At 45.0% G+C, this 15,194-nt stretch overlaps 1 protein-coding gene across 2 annotated transcripts in view; it reads left to right on the forward strand.

Moving 5' to 3' along the window:
- The first annotated feature begins 3,463 nt into the window (after positions 1–3,463).
- Positions 3,464–15,194, forward strand: part of AFF1 (AF4/FMR2 family member 1) — a 68,263-nt gene continuing 56,532 nt past the window's right edge. Inside the window, exon 1 of one of the 2 annotated variants that reach the window (XM_048303622.1) lies at positions 3,464–3,664. In XM_048303622.1, the coding sequence (XP_048159579.1) occupies positions 3,648–3,664 (17 nt within the window). In that variant the 5' untranslated portion in view covers positions 3,464–3,647. The remainder of the gene's footprint in view (positions 3,665–15,194) is intronic. The other variant, XM_048303623.1, reaches the window with a different exon arrangement.

Below are 15,194 nucleotides of genomic sequence, written 5' to 3' on the forward strand. Positions count from 1 at the left end.
GTCAACATATCCTTTTGGTTGTATTCTTCCCTACCCCCTTTTTTTCAGTGTTGTACTCAGCTATTTCTTTCCTTTGCCCTGCAGCTCCTTTAGCCTCACTGTAGGTACACTGTGTGGGTTAGACCCAGTGAAATCCAAGTGCTTTCCAGGATTTGTCCAGCAGGGATGTGCTTCTGGCAGTCAGCTTTGGTTCTGGAAAGTGCTAAGGTTAAGGAGGTGCAATAAAACAACTCTACAGGGAAGTGCTTTGCTGAATCAGGGTTAACAGAGAGTTTTGCTGTCTCAGCCTTCTTCAGACTCGTCATTGCTCGCAGCTTCATTTACCTTGTTGAACTGGTTTTTGTGTGTGCTTGCCTGGATGGGTTTCTGAGTTTTGCTCACTTTCCAACTCAACTTTGGAGGCAGGACTTTGAGGATGGGATTAACCAACTCCTCCAAATACGTGGAAACCTTGAAACCCTGAGCATTATGGCTGTAGCCTTTGCTTTACAGCACCAACACACGTATTTGTAGTGTGGCCAGTTCCTTGCCTACTGGTAGGGAAAGACATGAGAATCAAGCCCTTGGCAGGTTTGTGCAGGTTTTGGGATTGCCAGAACACAAGAAACTCTGCAGGTGTGCAGAGTTCTCTGTAGTGGTATCTCTCTGTAGTGGTAGCAGGGAAATGCAAGGCAGAAGGGTGCTGAGAGCCAGAGGGGCTGGCAGGGCTCAGGGGTCAGGGATTATTTACGGGGCTGGGGCAGCAGAGCCTTTATGGAGCACAGTCCTCGCCTTCTGACCTGGTGCAGAAGTGCCCTTTGCAAATGAAAAGGCCACCCAGGGCTCCCTCAGGCCGGGAAACACAATATCCATTGGACCCTTTTCACCTCCAAATGTGAAGGACTCATCAGTGGCAATAAATGGCAGCGGTAAGATGGATTTCTTGTCAACAGAGCTGGGAGAACACATTTTAATTAAAGGACAGCAGTGACTCGAACAGTGAAGGTAAGGGGGTGTGTCTGTTTAAAAACCTGATGCAGTGCACTGCAATGAGATGTTTTGAACAGCGTGGTAAGGGCATGAGTTTGACCTATTTCTGTGTATAAACAAATACATGTTTTACTTTACAGCAAATATATTTCAGGAAAGCTTACTGACCATGTCTTTGTTCTAATGATTTTACTATTGCTTGGTATGTGTTCCTTCTTCATTGGTACTCTGTGCTTGATTAATTGTTTCACAATGCCATAAGCTTCTGGCATTTGTCCCACAAACTTAATGAATGATCATACCTTTATTAGTATAATGTCATGTTCTATTTTTTTTCTGGAGTTAAGGGATGCTGCATTCCCCTTCCTGAACCAACACTCAGGTATGGCCAGCACTGTTAGTGGTGAGCAAAGAGATACCCATTGTTCTTCTACAGGCCCTGCTGTAGATGTTGTGGGTAATTTTTTGGCAATGTATCAGTATCTGCACCTTATCTGGAAATAATGTTGTTTTATGCTTGAAACTTCTGATTTTTTTCTTTTCATTGAAATATCCTTCTTGTCAACATGTCCAGATACAGGTAGGTCTATAAGCAGGTGAGAGGCGACTTAAACATAATATACCCACAGCCTGTGCTTTACCAGTGATGCCTGAAGTCTGTAGCCTTTTCAGGAGTTCAGAATTAAGTAACAACAGCATGCAGGCTGCCTGCACACCTTCATTTGTTTTTGGTTGGATTTGCATTTCTGTGAAGTGTTTAAATCACAAGCTTCTTCTCTGGAGAACTCCATTCTCATCCAATGCACAGGTAGATATGAATGGTTCTTCAAAAATTATATACAGCTTAAATACCATTTGGAATGATGATCACCTGTAGGAAGCTTTTCCTGATAGGTTTTTAAGGCAAGGAGCTCACTACTGCATTTCTGAGCTTATGATGAGCTGAAGAGTACAAAGAGTTTATTTTAGTGATTTGTTTTGTTTGCATTTTACTTAGGGGAGATATTTTCCTTCATTTGCAATACGTCTTACAAAGACAATGACTGAAAAAGGGGAAACTTGTATCCCTGATCAGTGAATAGAAACAGGTGAGAAAAGCTGCAGTCTGCTGATTTTGGAAACAGACAGGAGGGATGAGTCAACAGGTGACAGAAAGCTTTCTTTGGAGAAACACTGATTTATCAGACACACTTATACAAGTGTGTCTGATACACTTATACAACTTTTGAAGGGGGGCAGGTGGAAAACTGCTAGGAACTCTGGGTGAAAGCAAACCATTTCTTTTTCCTGGAGAAAACTCAGCTGTTGTGGAAAGTCTAGAGAATATTTTTTTCCATTATCTTTTGTTCTGAAAAAGATAGCCTGAAAAATCAGCCTGAAAGAACTGATACGAAGTTTATTTAATCTTCATGGAGATAGCTCAGACTCGAGATTCACACAGAGGTTATCTGGAATAAGAAAACAATCAAGTATAAACCCTTCTCCTAGTATCTGCCAAGTACTTTGACACAAGCTGTGCTTTAAACCAGAAAATTACGAGGAACGTAATGTTGCAGTGTTGGTAGAAACCTTAGCCATACACAGTTGCAGAGAAAAGTTGAAGGGATCTTGGATAAATGTTTTTTGCCTGCTGAATGCTTGGTTAATTCCTGGTTGAAAGCAGTTGCAGGAGTAGTTTGTTTTTATAATTGTGCCAAGAAACGCCCAGAGTAAAGGACAGGTATTGCTGCTTTCCGAGTGTGTCTACAAACCGTGGTCAGGACCAGAGCCCAGCAGAAATTGCATAACCAACTTCATCTGCGCACAACAAACCTTTTCCCACAGGTTTCTTAGCCTGCAATTCCAGCTCTGGGTTTAGCAGCACGCTCAGGGTTTCCTTTGCTGCGTCTGTGTGGACACCTGGGATTCGTGTTTGCAGCTAGGTTCTGTGTTCGTTTCGAAGATTTTGAACCTTCCGAAATTTTTCAAAAATTTGAGCCGTTTTCTTTTGGTTTTCCAAAACAAAAACCTCCCATACATATAATAATAACAATAAACAACCCAAGGAAAACAAACAAAAAAAACAACAACAAAAAATAAGCAGACGCCGCAGGAGCACCCGCGGGGCCGTGGCGGAGGGCAGGGGCCGGCTGGCGGAGCAGCCCCGGCCCAGCCCGGCCCGGTCCGTGCCCTCCGGCCCCGCTGGCCGCAGGCAGCGCCTCAGGAGCGGTGCGGGGCAGGGCACGGCCCTCGCGCCGCCCGCCCGGGCAGAGGCTGGGCCGTACCACGAGCGCTCGGCCGGGCAGGGGGAGGCGGGCGCGGGGCGGGCGCGGGGGCCGCGCTGCCGCAGGTCCCGCCGCCCCGGGCACTGCGGGGACGCTGAGCGGGGCCGCGGCCCCGCCGGACGGCGGCGCCCAGCCCCGCCGGCTGCGGGCCGGACCGGGGCAGTCCCGCGGGGCCGGGCGGGCCCCCCTCCCTGCCAGCGGCCGGGGGAGGGCCGGGCGCCCGGATGTCGATCAAAATGAGCGAGCTCCAGCCGTGCGCTGGCCGCCCAGGCGGGGGGAGCCGCGGCGCGGCGGCAGCGGCAGCGGCGGGGAGGCGGCCGGCACATGGGACGGCAGGCTTTCGCAGCGGGGTAGAGCCTGGACAGCTGCGGACGGAGCTCATGGATAGAGGACGCTTGGCAGGATAACCCCGCGATGGCTGCCCAGTCGAGGTACGGCATTAAATAACTTTGGTCGCGCCCGGTGCATCTCGCTGAGGGCTGCTCGCAGCCCGGCGCTGTTTGTGATGCCCTGGCTCCGGCTCAGGCTCACTTGGCTGTGGGGTTTTACCCCGAGCCCCGGGTAGGTTTTGTCCGTGTGTTTTGTTCACCGAAGTGCCCGCTCCCTCTCCCCACCGTAAACTTTCTTCCAGCAGGAAAAACAAAGTCTTAATTGCTCCCCGTCAAATCTCTCCCAGTCCGAAAAGTTAAAAGCTCTTTGAAACTGATTTGCTTCTCCCCCGTGGACCTGTCTGTTTAAAAGCTCTTTGAAACTGATTCTCTTCTCCCGTCCATACTTGTCTCGCATTTGTTTGTTTCTGTTCGCCTGTAACCAGCCCGGCGTGAGCAGGTTTCTGTCAGTGCTTACAGCAGTGTTTTAAAAGGTGGGGAATGGTTTCTGTTCGGCCGGGTTGCAGAGCTGGCTGGGCGCAGTGGGAGCCGGTTGTGTCTGCTGGATAGATGGGAGGATAGAAAATTGTTACAACAGAGAAGAGTACCGAAAAGAGTTACTTGGTTGCTGTCAGGGAGCAAAATTCAAGTTGAAACACCGATCTTGGTTAAATACTTTGCAGCTGCGGTTTTAAAGAAGCTGCATTTTGCCAGCTCTCGGGGGAGTGGGGGAGTGTCCTGTCTAAAGTAAATTTCACACTCAGCATGGGGGAGGCAGCTTTTCTTATGCAGTAGTACTTGATGGAGCAGTGCTATTTAAGGTACCTGTTAAATGCCTTTTAGCGTTTACCATGCCTTAATGGGCATTTCAAAAATGCCAAAGAGAGAAATTCCTTTTTGCTCTTAGTCCCACACCAAAAAGCCACCCTGCTCCCCTTTCCTGCAGGCGGGGGGGGGGGAAAAAAAAAAAGAATTAAAAATGGTGGTATATCCTACACATAAGTTTGGCACTCACGGTGCATTTTCACAGTGGTGCTTTTCTGCAGGTTTGAAGCCAAGAGCTGGCTTTAAATTACAACTGGAGAAGGACAGAGCCCTGAGGTTTGGGGAAGAAGCAGGGGAAGATTGATTGCTTGGTTAACAGCTGAGCTCTTCTCCAGCTTCCACGGCCTACTCTCTCGAATGTGGGTAGACTGGGAGTGTTTGACATAAAGAGTACTTAACAAAAAAGGTGAAGATTGACAGTTTAGCATCTTTTTTTCCTTTGTATGATCCGTTTTCATGATTTACTGGCCTGCATTATCAGCGTTGCTGTAATAGGACCACATGCTGGATGCAGCATAAATCCGAGGGATGCTGGCTGGCCCTGGAGCTTGGCTTGGCTCCAGGGCCAGGGACATGCCTGATGTCTCAGAGGTCGCACAGCCATTCTGCTGGGTGGCAGGAGGGCACGTGGGAGCCGGGTCCCCAACTCCAGCCAGCTGGCCGAGACAGGCCAGAGTTGGCACTGGGGCCAGTGAGCCACATCCCTGACCCCTAAGGTGAATGGCGCAGAGAGCCGAGTGTTACACGCTGAGTGACTCAGACTGAAGGGAGGAGAATGGTCCAAGGCCTGGGTCTGGGGGGCTGAATTTTGCAGGGCAGGTGCAAGGACCGTGCCCCACACCTGCTATTTGAGACAGACATGGGGACAAGATGTGCACGTGCCGTTCTGTACTCTTCCTCCTTCTCCATCCTGTGTGTTGGCTTTTGCTTTTGTCAGGATGCTGTGAGGTGCTCAAGCTATAAAACTGCGTCAGAACATTTCAGCACAGCAAGTACAGAGGTTACTCTGTATGCCTGAAAATCAGTGTTAAGATCTCTGATTATTGCTTGTTTTAAGACATTTAAAGAGTGTGGGAGTGCATATGAGTAGCAGAAATGAGTCTGTAGGAGAGAGGTTGCATTTGCCAGAAAGCCTGATGCTTGTGGTATTTCTGTTTCAGTGGCACAGATCTGCAGGGGTATCCATCTCATTTCAAAAAATTTGTGCTTTGTGGGTGTGTAGAAGCTTTTATTCAACAGTAAAGGATGAATTAATATTCATAATAATTAATTAGAACTCTACTGCATGAGACTGAGAAGCCATATGTCTCCAGAATTCATTTGCTGAAACATGTCAGAGGGTTTACTCTGCAAGGTAGCTGACAAAAGAAACGTGTGAGCTTTCTGTGTTCATTTGTACTTTGCAGAAAATACAGGCAATTTTTGCAAGCTCAGTAAATTACTGATGAGGTGGTGTGATACTGAGCACGGTAGTGGTGTGTGTATCCCTCTGTACAAGGCCTTCAGGCACTCCTCCATCTGCTCACGTTTTCTATTTCTCACATGCTGTTTGCTACAGCTAGTGAAAGGGATGTGACATACGGGAGGATGCTTGTTTGGAAACAAGAAAATCCAGCATCCTTTCTTCAGCTTCAGTGCTGTGATCCTCAGTGCTCACCTAGCATTTGGGTTTCACTATTTTGAAGGGTGGAAGGGTAAGGAAAACAAGGTGATAAAACATGCCTGTTGCTGCTCCTTAGCATTTTAAAGACTGTAATAGTGATAGCTGAAGAATTGATGTGCTAATGGATGCCACAGCATTCTTTAAAATCGTCATCTTAAGAAACGGTTACAGGGTGAGTTGGGCATGGCTTGAATGTCAGCTGTTTGAGAATGATCAGCTTTTCCCATTAGCTGCTGTAAGTATCTTACATCTGGAGCTATTAGGTGGAGAAATTATCCTCCAGTTAGCGTTGTTTTGTGTATAATGTAAGGTTGTGTGGGTTTTCTAAGTTGGTCGCTGAGCTGTAGGTTTGCAGCTGTAGCTTTCTATGCGCTCGCTTCTGGAATGCACGGATGATCTGATGCCTGTGGTGTCCCCAGGCAACAGGGCTTGTGTCAGGTTTTTATGGTGTATTCAGGAACGTGTGAGCAGAAGCAGAACTGATCTGAATGAGGACGAGTTTACTTTCTTGTCGAGTGTGGTGTGATGTTCATCATGTGCCGTTCAGCTGCTCTGGGAATACGGCAGGACCCTTGGGAGGAGTGTGGGACAGACTGGCAGAGCTCATCTCTTTTCTGCTTCTTTTTTCATTAAAATATCTGTTACGCTGCAGCAATTGCAAGCTGAAGATCTTTAGATGAATATCTGCCGACTTTTTTTAAGATGCAGGCTGCTTTTCTCAGGTTGCTTGAAGTCATTTTAAATTGTCTGTAGACCCTGTCAGTTACACTTATTTACAGTAGGAGAATAAACAAAATGCTTTGTTTCGGATGCTAAGAATTTCCAGTTGTCATATATATAACTTGCCTTTCAGTGTAGTCATGGTTAGCATCATTTCTGGTGTCCAGAACGAATGCAATTTCCTAATCTTTGTACACAGGTGAATGCAGTACACAGTCAGAGCAACATGAAACCTGAGTGTTGTGCTGTCATCCCTGCTGGGCTAACCTTGCTCTTCCTCCTGAGTCAGCCCTGCAGGGAAGGGTAATGATGGACAGCAGTCTGGGAAACCCTCTGTTTTCACCCCCTAAAGCCAAGTTGTACCAGCTAAACCCAGAAGAGTCTTGGGAGGAGGCTGTGCTGCTCATTTTGGTAGAAAAAAATGATGCTGTGAAGAAATAAAATGTGGCCTTATCTGTTTTAAAAACACAGTAAATTCTGAAGGGAGTAACACTGAGGCTTTTTCCTGAGAAGCTATGTTGAATGAGCTTTAGTTCATTCCATGTCATTTCACAGTTTTCCAGGCCAGATGTAAAGACACTTTTCGTAACTTTTTTTTTCATGGGTCCTGTTGGTACAGGCAAATGCCAGTATTGGTGATGCTGGGTTCCAGAAAGCTGATGGAGGTCAAAAAGGGCTGAAACAATATCTTGTTGGAGTTTACTTGTCTATTGAAAGCTAAAACATCCCATGAAACCCTGTTGGTTTTGCTTGTACATTGCCACTAGCCCTGCCTAGAAATACCACTCTGTTCTCTCCTGAACTACATGTCTAGATGATCTATGGCATGTTTTGTAGGCTGCTGGGGATTTTCCGTTTGCAGTTCCTTATTGCCTGGACTTTCTGAGCCTGGAGTTGCTCTGGCAGACCTGCAGCTGAAACGTTCCCACACAGAAGAAAGAGATGCTCACAGGGAAGTGGATTTTTCAGGTTGGTTTAGGTTTTTTTTGGCAGTGGATATTCCAATTTAGAGTAGGCCATTGAAAACTTTGAAGTACAATTGTCATGGCATACTTGAGCTGGTATACAAGGGAATGTTTCCTTAGGTCATGTAATTTTCCTGTGTCTGAATCTGTGTTATAAAGAGAGGCCTCTTCTCACAGCTTTTTATGAGAAAATCATTTGCTAGTACAACTGCAAGACACAGCACGAATAGCAGGAAAGAAGATTTTAATGAGCTGCATAAATTCTCCTCAGCACTTTTCTTCTGAGAGTAGCCATAGTGAACGATGCATGACGCTTTTAAATACCTTTAAAATATAATAGGAAAGGTGTCTCCTTAAAGTATGTGGGAATGCTACAATGGCATTGTTTTCCATGAGGTGGAGGGCAGTGAAGTGAGGAAGAGTTCTCCACAGAGCGCAGGGTATCATCCTAGGGCCTGGGTTTGGTGCTGGGTGGTTGGGAGTACAGAGGCTGGTTTGCTTACCTGGCATGACAAGAGTTACTGTAGAGATGCATGAGCCTCAAAAAAAAGAGAAAGTACTTTTCCTGTTCAGTCTTGAACACAGCCTGGAGATTTTTTTTTTTTTCCCCTGTGGTATGTTATAGTGGAAAATGTACTGCCTATTTTATGTTTTGCAATATTGGCTGCTGCAGTTGATCTGTGCTCATGACAAAAAAGAGAAGACGGTGTAGGACTGGCTGGGGCAATTATCACTCCCGAACGAGGTGTTACCATAAGTGGATTAAGATAGAGCTGCCTCTCCAGAAGAATGCTTTTGTGGGGAACAGACAAGAGGTGCTGCATGTGCTACCAGAAGCTTTTCCACAGTTGCCTATTCATAGACAATTCAGGGAAGAGAAGCTGAATTCTAGATCAGAATCAAGCAGCTGTGGAAAGTGGTGAGAGGCAGAATTCTTGCAGCCCAGAGGGAAGATGGCTCTGCACACAGCCAGCCCCCAGCTCTCTTTTGCTTCTGAGGTGCAGAAGTTGTTGATCACCTTATTGAACTGCGTGGCTTTTTAAAAGTGCATTTCTTTTGCTGCCTTATTCTTGTATGGGAAGGGAGAGGTGGCAAATGGGGAGAAAGAGGAGGTGTGTGGGCACAAAACATGCATTTGAGAAGTTGCTCTGCTCCTGTTAATGCTTCAGAATTGTCAGGCTGAGGTATCTAGACACACTTGATTATGCAACCTTCATCACAAATGCGATATGCTTCGTGAAGATGTTTATCTTCTGGATTAGTTTAGGCTTAGATGTTGTTTGTAGAATTGTCATTTTCAGTTGTTCTGAGTGTTTATTGTACTAGCAACCTAAAGTTTTCCTTTACTGTTGTTTTTGCAATGTTATCATCAGGTTAAGAGAAAATAATGTCCCTGCTGTAATTTTTAGAGAAAGTTCAACAAGCAAATTGTTAATGTTTAACCTCAGAGGCAACAGTAAAACTCATTTTCAGAACTGCAAGAACTGTAGGTTTCATTTTTGTACTTGTAAATAAAAAAAAGAGCAACAAAAACCAACCACAAAAACTCATCAAAGAATAACAAAAACACCTTTATCACCAGTTCAAGGAAAACATAAGTAAGAAGTAGCCCAACCAAAACATAAGTAAGAAGAAACAAAAGAGGAAACTCTTGAGCATATGGTAGTATTTTTATTTCCGTACATCTTTTCTTTTTAGAATGCCATATAGTGTGTAAGCTGCAAGCAGCAAGTGATGTATTCAGCGGTGTATGATCAGCTCCTTCTCAGCACAGTGATGTTTAGCCGGTGGTGTGCGCATGTGAGGTAGGTGAGAGAGCTTGGGTGCACGTACCTCCTCCCTGAGCTGAGCTGTGGGCACTGCAGGTGGAAATATGGATATCTGCTGGCATCTGAAATTGAAAGGAATTATGGAAATGTGAAGCAGTAAAGGGATATTGACATATTTGGAGAATTGGAGGCGTGATAAGAAATTGCTTTCGGTTTTTTTGTTCTTCTGCAGTTTGTAAGGTTTTGCTTAAAAAATATTACTGAGATAATTCATCTTTGCAAGCACAGCTCAGAAGCTCTCCCTCATAACTGGTATGCAGCTATTTCTCAATAGTCCTCTCCCCTGCTGTAGGCTATTTTGGAAAAGTCATCCTAATCTGAAGGCAGGGAATATACTGGCAGTTTAGAAGTGCTTTGGTGACATGCTTCTCTCTTCCCTGTCCCCACAGCCCTCGGCAGAACAAGCTGTTCTAGGAAGAGTTGTTTTCCTGATGTCAGTAAGCCTGTGGCTCTGCTGAGAACAGGCTGTCAGTCTAGAGACCTATTTCTTCATAGCTTTGCTAAAATAACATGTGCTAACAGAAAGAGAGCCTGGTCTATCCCTCTGTGCAGCAGAGCAGGGTGCTTTGCTTGGATTTTTGAAAGACTCCCTTAGAGCTGCCACTACCTGGAAGCTGTCGTGTCTGTCTGTCACTGCAGGCCTTTTTTACTGTGAAAAGTGCTGGCATAGCTAAAAGGCAACAAATACACTGCAGAGGTGAGATAACTGTGTTGGCCCAAGTGTGAACTCCATGATACTGGTGAAGAATGCTTTTTCTGGCCTATGGCTTCAGGGAGGATGGCTATGGGATGGTGGGTATAAGCTGTGTTGGCCAAAGAGCTCTTCTGGACCACTGTGTCTCCCTTCTTTGCTGAGACCCTTCAGCCCCCTTGTAACAGAGTGGTCAGCTTTATCCAGCAGTTAACTCCTAATCAGTCATTGCTTTGACTTTGGGTTTCTGATTTAACGCATGATGCTCTGTAGCTTGCATTCTGGAAGCAAGATGAATGAGTTGCCTTAATATTTAAAGGGAATGTGATCACTTTGCCGAGGTTTTGGAACACTGTAGGTGATCTTTATCTGTTTGCAAACCCATATCCATTTTACATGGACTGGCTTCAGCAAACTAGTTATAGGCTCTCTTTGCTTAGCTGGGTTTGTGGTCCTCCGTAAAGGGAATGCCTGGTTCTGTGTAATGTGCTACAGGGGTAAAAAAACTACTGGCCTGGAGTTTAAGAAAATTCTGTGTAACCACCCAGACTGGAGAGAGACAGAAAAATAGGTAAAATCATGTGCTGTTCTTTGAGAAGGACTAATCTGCTTATAGAAACACCATAATAATGAGATGTATTATTTGGAGACATGGGGTACTTTTACCATTGCGTCCTGCAGGAAAAGCAGTTGACTTGTACAATGAGGAATTAAGAACAATAGACCAAAATAACTTCCTAAATTGACTGACTTGGGAAAATTCAGTAACTCACTGTTTCACATATGAAAAAAGACTAGGTCATTTAGTGAATTAAATGGCACAAAGCTTTCCCTTGCAGTTCTCTATTTATTTGTAATAAAAATGAAGAGTTTAGCCTAGGATGGGAGAAGAAAAAACATGCACAGCTTCAGTCTAGAATTTCACTCTGAAGATGCCTTTAACTTTTTGCTGTTGTTCCCTTCCCCTTCCAAACTGGTTCCAAACTCTTAGTCGGTAAATGGGATGACTTCAGCCTTGGTTTTGGTTCCAAGTGACCCAGCTCCAAGGTGGAGTTTCTGTACCTGCTTTAGCATGTCACTGATGAGTAGTGCTGTTGCTTGGTGCTGTGGTGACCAGACAGTGCAGCTCTGCACGAGTAGGACCATAGTGGATTAAAACAGATGGATGAAACTGTCAGTCTGTAGAAATTGATAACATTAAAACTTGGCTACCAAGCTGGTTCTTCCATTACTTAAACATGTGGATCAGTCTGGTTCCTAATGATTTGGAAAGGGTGTTTTCTTTCCACATCAGTTAAGTAAACTGGATGAACTGACTGGCAGTAAATAGGTTTCTCTCATTACACATCCCTTTTTCCTGCATGTTTGGAGGGACAGAGTGAATTTATGTGCAGGCAACCTACTGCTGTTTCTTCCTCTTAGAATATAGACAGCTGATGTAGTGTAGTACTGTGTTTCACAGCCAGAACCTCCTTTCTGTGATTCTTGAATAAACGAAAGCAGTTTGTAATTATTGCGTAATCTGGGAATTGCAACCAAAACCTTCTTGGGATCTGGTTTGGGAACTGTATTGGTGTGTGTTGATATTGTTTTGCTATTTGAACAGCTTGTGAGAGAATTTATTGTGAAAACTGAGAAACTGTGCATACTAAAAAACCCCAACTAAACACCCCAAATCAAGAAAAAGAAAACCATACACACACACACACAACCCCCTCTCCTGTAATGCTTATAAAGTCAGATGCAGTCTGGGTTAATTTTTAAATATAATGAACATTTAGTTGACGTTCTGTCCTTTAGGCTGGACACTGGCCAAATACAGTGGTTTCAGTTCTTACCTAGAACTGACTTTGGTATCCGTGCTGTACTTAGTTATAAAGAGACACATATGGAGCTCATGGTGTTTTAGTCACAGGTCCTGTGTTCAGTACTGTTTCCACTCAGCTCCCTTAAGAGTTCTTATTCCTGTAACTTTCTGATTTGGCAGTCCTTTGTGCTAGTCAAACAGTAGAAAATAGGAGAAAAGGTCCTATTTTCAACTATAGCAGGAACAAACATCAAACTCATGTTTGAAGATATTCCCCCCATCCCCTTGAAAAAGTCTGATAGAAATGCTGTATAAAAGAAGGTATTGTGACGAAAACTCTCTTCTTTCTGTGTCCCAACCCCATCTTCTGGGCAATTTCTTCTTTGCTTCCCTGTTCCTTTGTGCATCGATTAAATATCAAGTTAATGGTTTCCTTTTATAAAAATTGCTTCCTTGAAAATGAGCCATCCTCCTCCCTCGCAGCCTAATGATGGAAAAGTACAGATGATATTGGTATAAGCTGTGTTTACTTGAATGTAACAGCTTGAAAGACTGTGTACAGTAATCTGCCAAGTGAATAATGATTTGGTTTTGCTTGTTCAATATTTCTTCCTTTCCCCTAGAGAGGGGGAGGTCTGAACAACCAGTAGCAGTTGCTGAGGTTAATAAGATGCATTTAAAAGGTCTTTAATTATGCCGTGCAATTTTCTTAGAAGGTCCTTGAACTATTCTTTCACCCCTTCCTCTTCTGTTTCGAGTGGGTGAGTGCAAATAAGATGGAAGTGCAAGGGAGGTGCAGGCACTGACTAGATACAGATCTAGGATCCTGCAAAGTCTCAATGGAAAGCAGGAAACCAGAGGAGGATTGAAATGGTTTGTGTGAGTTCAGCTGGCCAAGGGTGTGCTGAAAGCTGAGGCAGTGGTGAGAACCTGCGTGACAGGGCTCAGCAGGGTGAACACATAAGGTGTTGTTACAGCTGCTGCTCCAAATTTTATTGGTTCCTCTGAGTGTTTCTGTGCCGTCCTCATTTGGGACCAAATCGTAGCCTTCAGCTTGTACGTTGGGTTCCAGCTGATCTACCCCTTCCATATCTTTTGAGAGACTTGTATAAGGCAATGTTGTACTTTAGTGACAAGAGGAATTTACACCAGTATCTGGTTTTCTAGTTTCCTTTGGCTTTAAGTTTTTCAAGTCCACTTCAAAAAGTTGTTCCTGGTAAAGATCTTCGCTTAAGCTTGTGCTCAAAAAGAATTCTTGACCTGGAGCTTTTACACAGAGAATGGGTTTTGCATATGTATAAGCAAGTGCTCAAAATGGATTCCTGGTTCACAGCTTGAAACTGAGGAATGACAGAAAAAGAGATGTAGAAAAGGGAGGGATATTAACCTTACAATTTCCTGTGTTCTTTCTCTGTTGTGTGCATTACTACAAGCACCACATTTCGAAGCAGGGCTGTTAAGTGAAAAAATGGGGAGTTAAGGCACAATTTGCTAGTTGGGAAGGATTCTAAGAGCTGTTCTGAGGATTAATGAAAGGGAAGTTTAAAGAGGGATAGAAAAATGCATAGTGAGACTCTTTCCTTACTCTCTTTTTTCAACTGGCTTCCAGAAATACTTATGGCAAGCTTGCTTTGCAGAATTTTATTCTTTTGCAGCCCGTGTTTAGTAACCACGGGCAAGATGGAAAAGTTACAGAATGTGTTAGAAAGTGTGTGCTGAGGATGTAATCCTGCAGTTCCAAATTACTATGATCAACTTGCCTTTTCTTGAAAATACCTAGCTTTCTACAGTTGACTTGGCTGGATGTACCTGGGTTATGTGAGGCGTTAGCTGCTGCTGGAGGTGTTATTCATTCTGTTTGTGGGTGTTTCATTAATGAATCTCGGGGCCAGCGAAAGAATATAGAGAGATGAAGCAATCCTGAGTCAGCGCATCCCTGTGATGATGCAGGAAGCTGTCTGCTTGGATGCAGGTTGTTCAAGAGGCTTTCTGTGCTTGGCACTGGATGTAGCTCTAGGCAGACAGTCAGGGGGAAAGGAGTCCAGCAGCCTGCATGTAAGAATGTAAAACTTTCTCCAGGAGCTTGGTGCAGTGGTTACTGTAGGGCATCTGCTCTGTCCCTTGGTAAGCAAAGCGCACGCCTCCTGCCTCATCCTGAGGGCAGGGAGTGAGTATTGTTGGGAACGTGCGTGGGAGGACAGGGATGAGGAACCCCGGGGAGAGGCAGTGCTGATTCATTCTCCTTCCAAGTCTGTTGCCACCATGCTGCTGAGGACAGGAACTTGTTGGCTGTTGCGCTGAAAATATTCATAAGGGCAGAGGCTTGGAAGGGTATTATCAGAGAAGGCGATGTATTCCCTGGAAGGTGCCGTGAGTCACCACTGAGTGGACAGAAGGCTGGATATGCCTGGTGAAACCCCTCACGTGTATTTCTGCAGCACTTCAATGGGATTTCCAGCCTTGGCCACCATCTTGGCGTGAAATCACCACTGTCATTTTCTGGGTAGACGTGCCTTCCTTTGGCTGCCAGGTTTTGCTCCTTGAAGAGGTGATCAGTTTTTATGGAAGTAGAACTTCCTTGACATTTTTTGCTCTGCTCTTAGAGGCACAAGAAATGATGCTGTGTTTACAGAGGAATGCACCCACTCACGACTGTCTGGCCAGTGACTCTTCCCCAGTTTCACCCAACCTCTTGGCAGGCAGCCACTCCCCCTCTGGCTTACTCCACGCTGGCCCATCTGCAGTCCTGCTGCCCATCCTCTCTCTGGCTTTGGGATCCTGCCTAAAAGGAGGGTTTCCCTGTGGACCCATGAGCACTGCCTGACCATCCTGGGCTGCTTCACCGGGGCTCTGCCTGACAGGCATCAGCTCATGTGGCTCCTGCTGTTGCATTAAGTTGTTTGCTTGATTGTTTAACAAAGTGCTTTTAATGGAAACATAAAACTGGATAGAAATACAAAGCCTAATGGAATAATCTCTTAATTGCAGTGCTGCAAATGACTATTCAGCACGATTACTGTACTTCCAGGGGGAACAGGGAGGAGGAAAGGATATTGAATGAAAGACACTAAACACTTAAGCTGCTAAGAATGA

The sequence above is a fragment of the Corvus hawaiiensis genome, chromosome 5 (genome assembly GCF_020740725.1).
Source record: "Corvus hawaiiensis isolate bCorHaw1 chromosome 5, bCorHaw1.pri.cur, whole genome shotgun sequence".
NCBI lineage: Eukaryota > Metazoa > Chordata > Aves > Passeriformes > Corvidae > Corvus > Corvus hawaiiensis.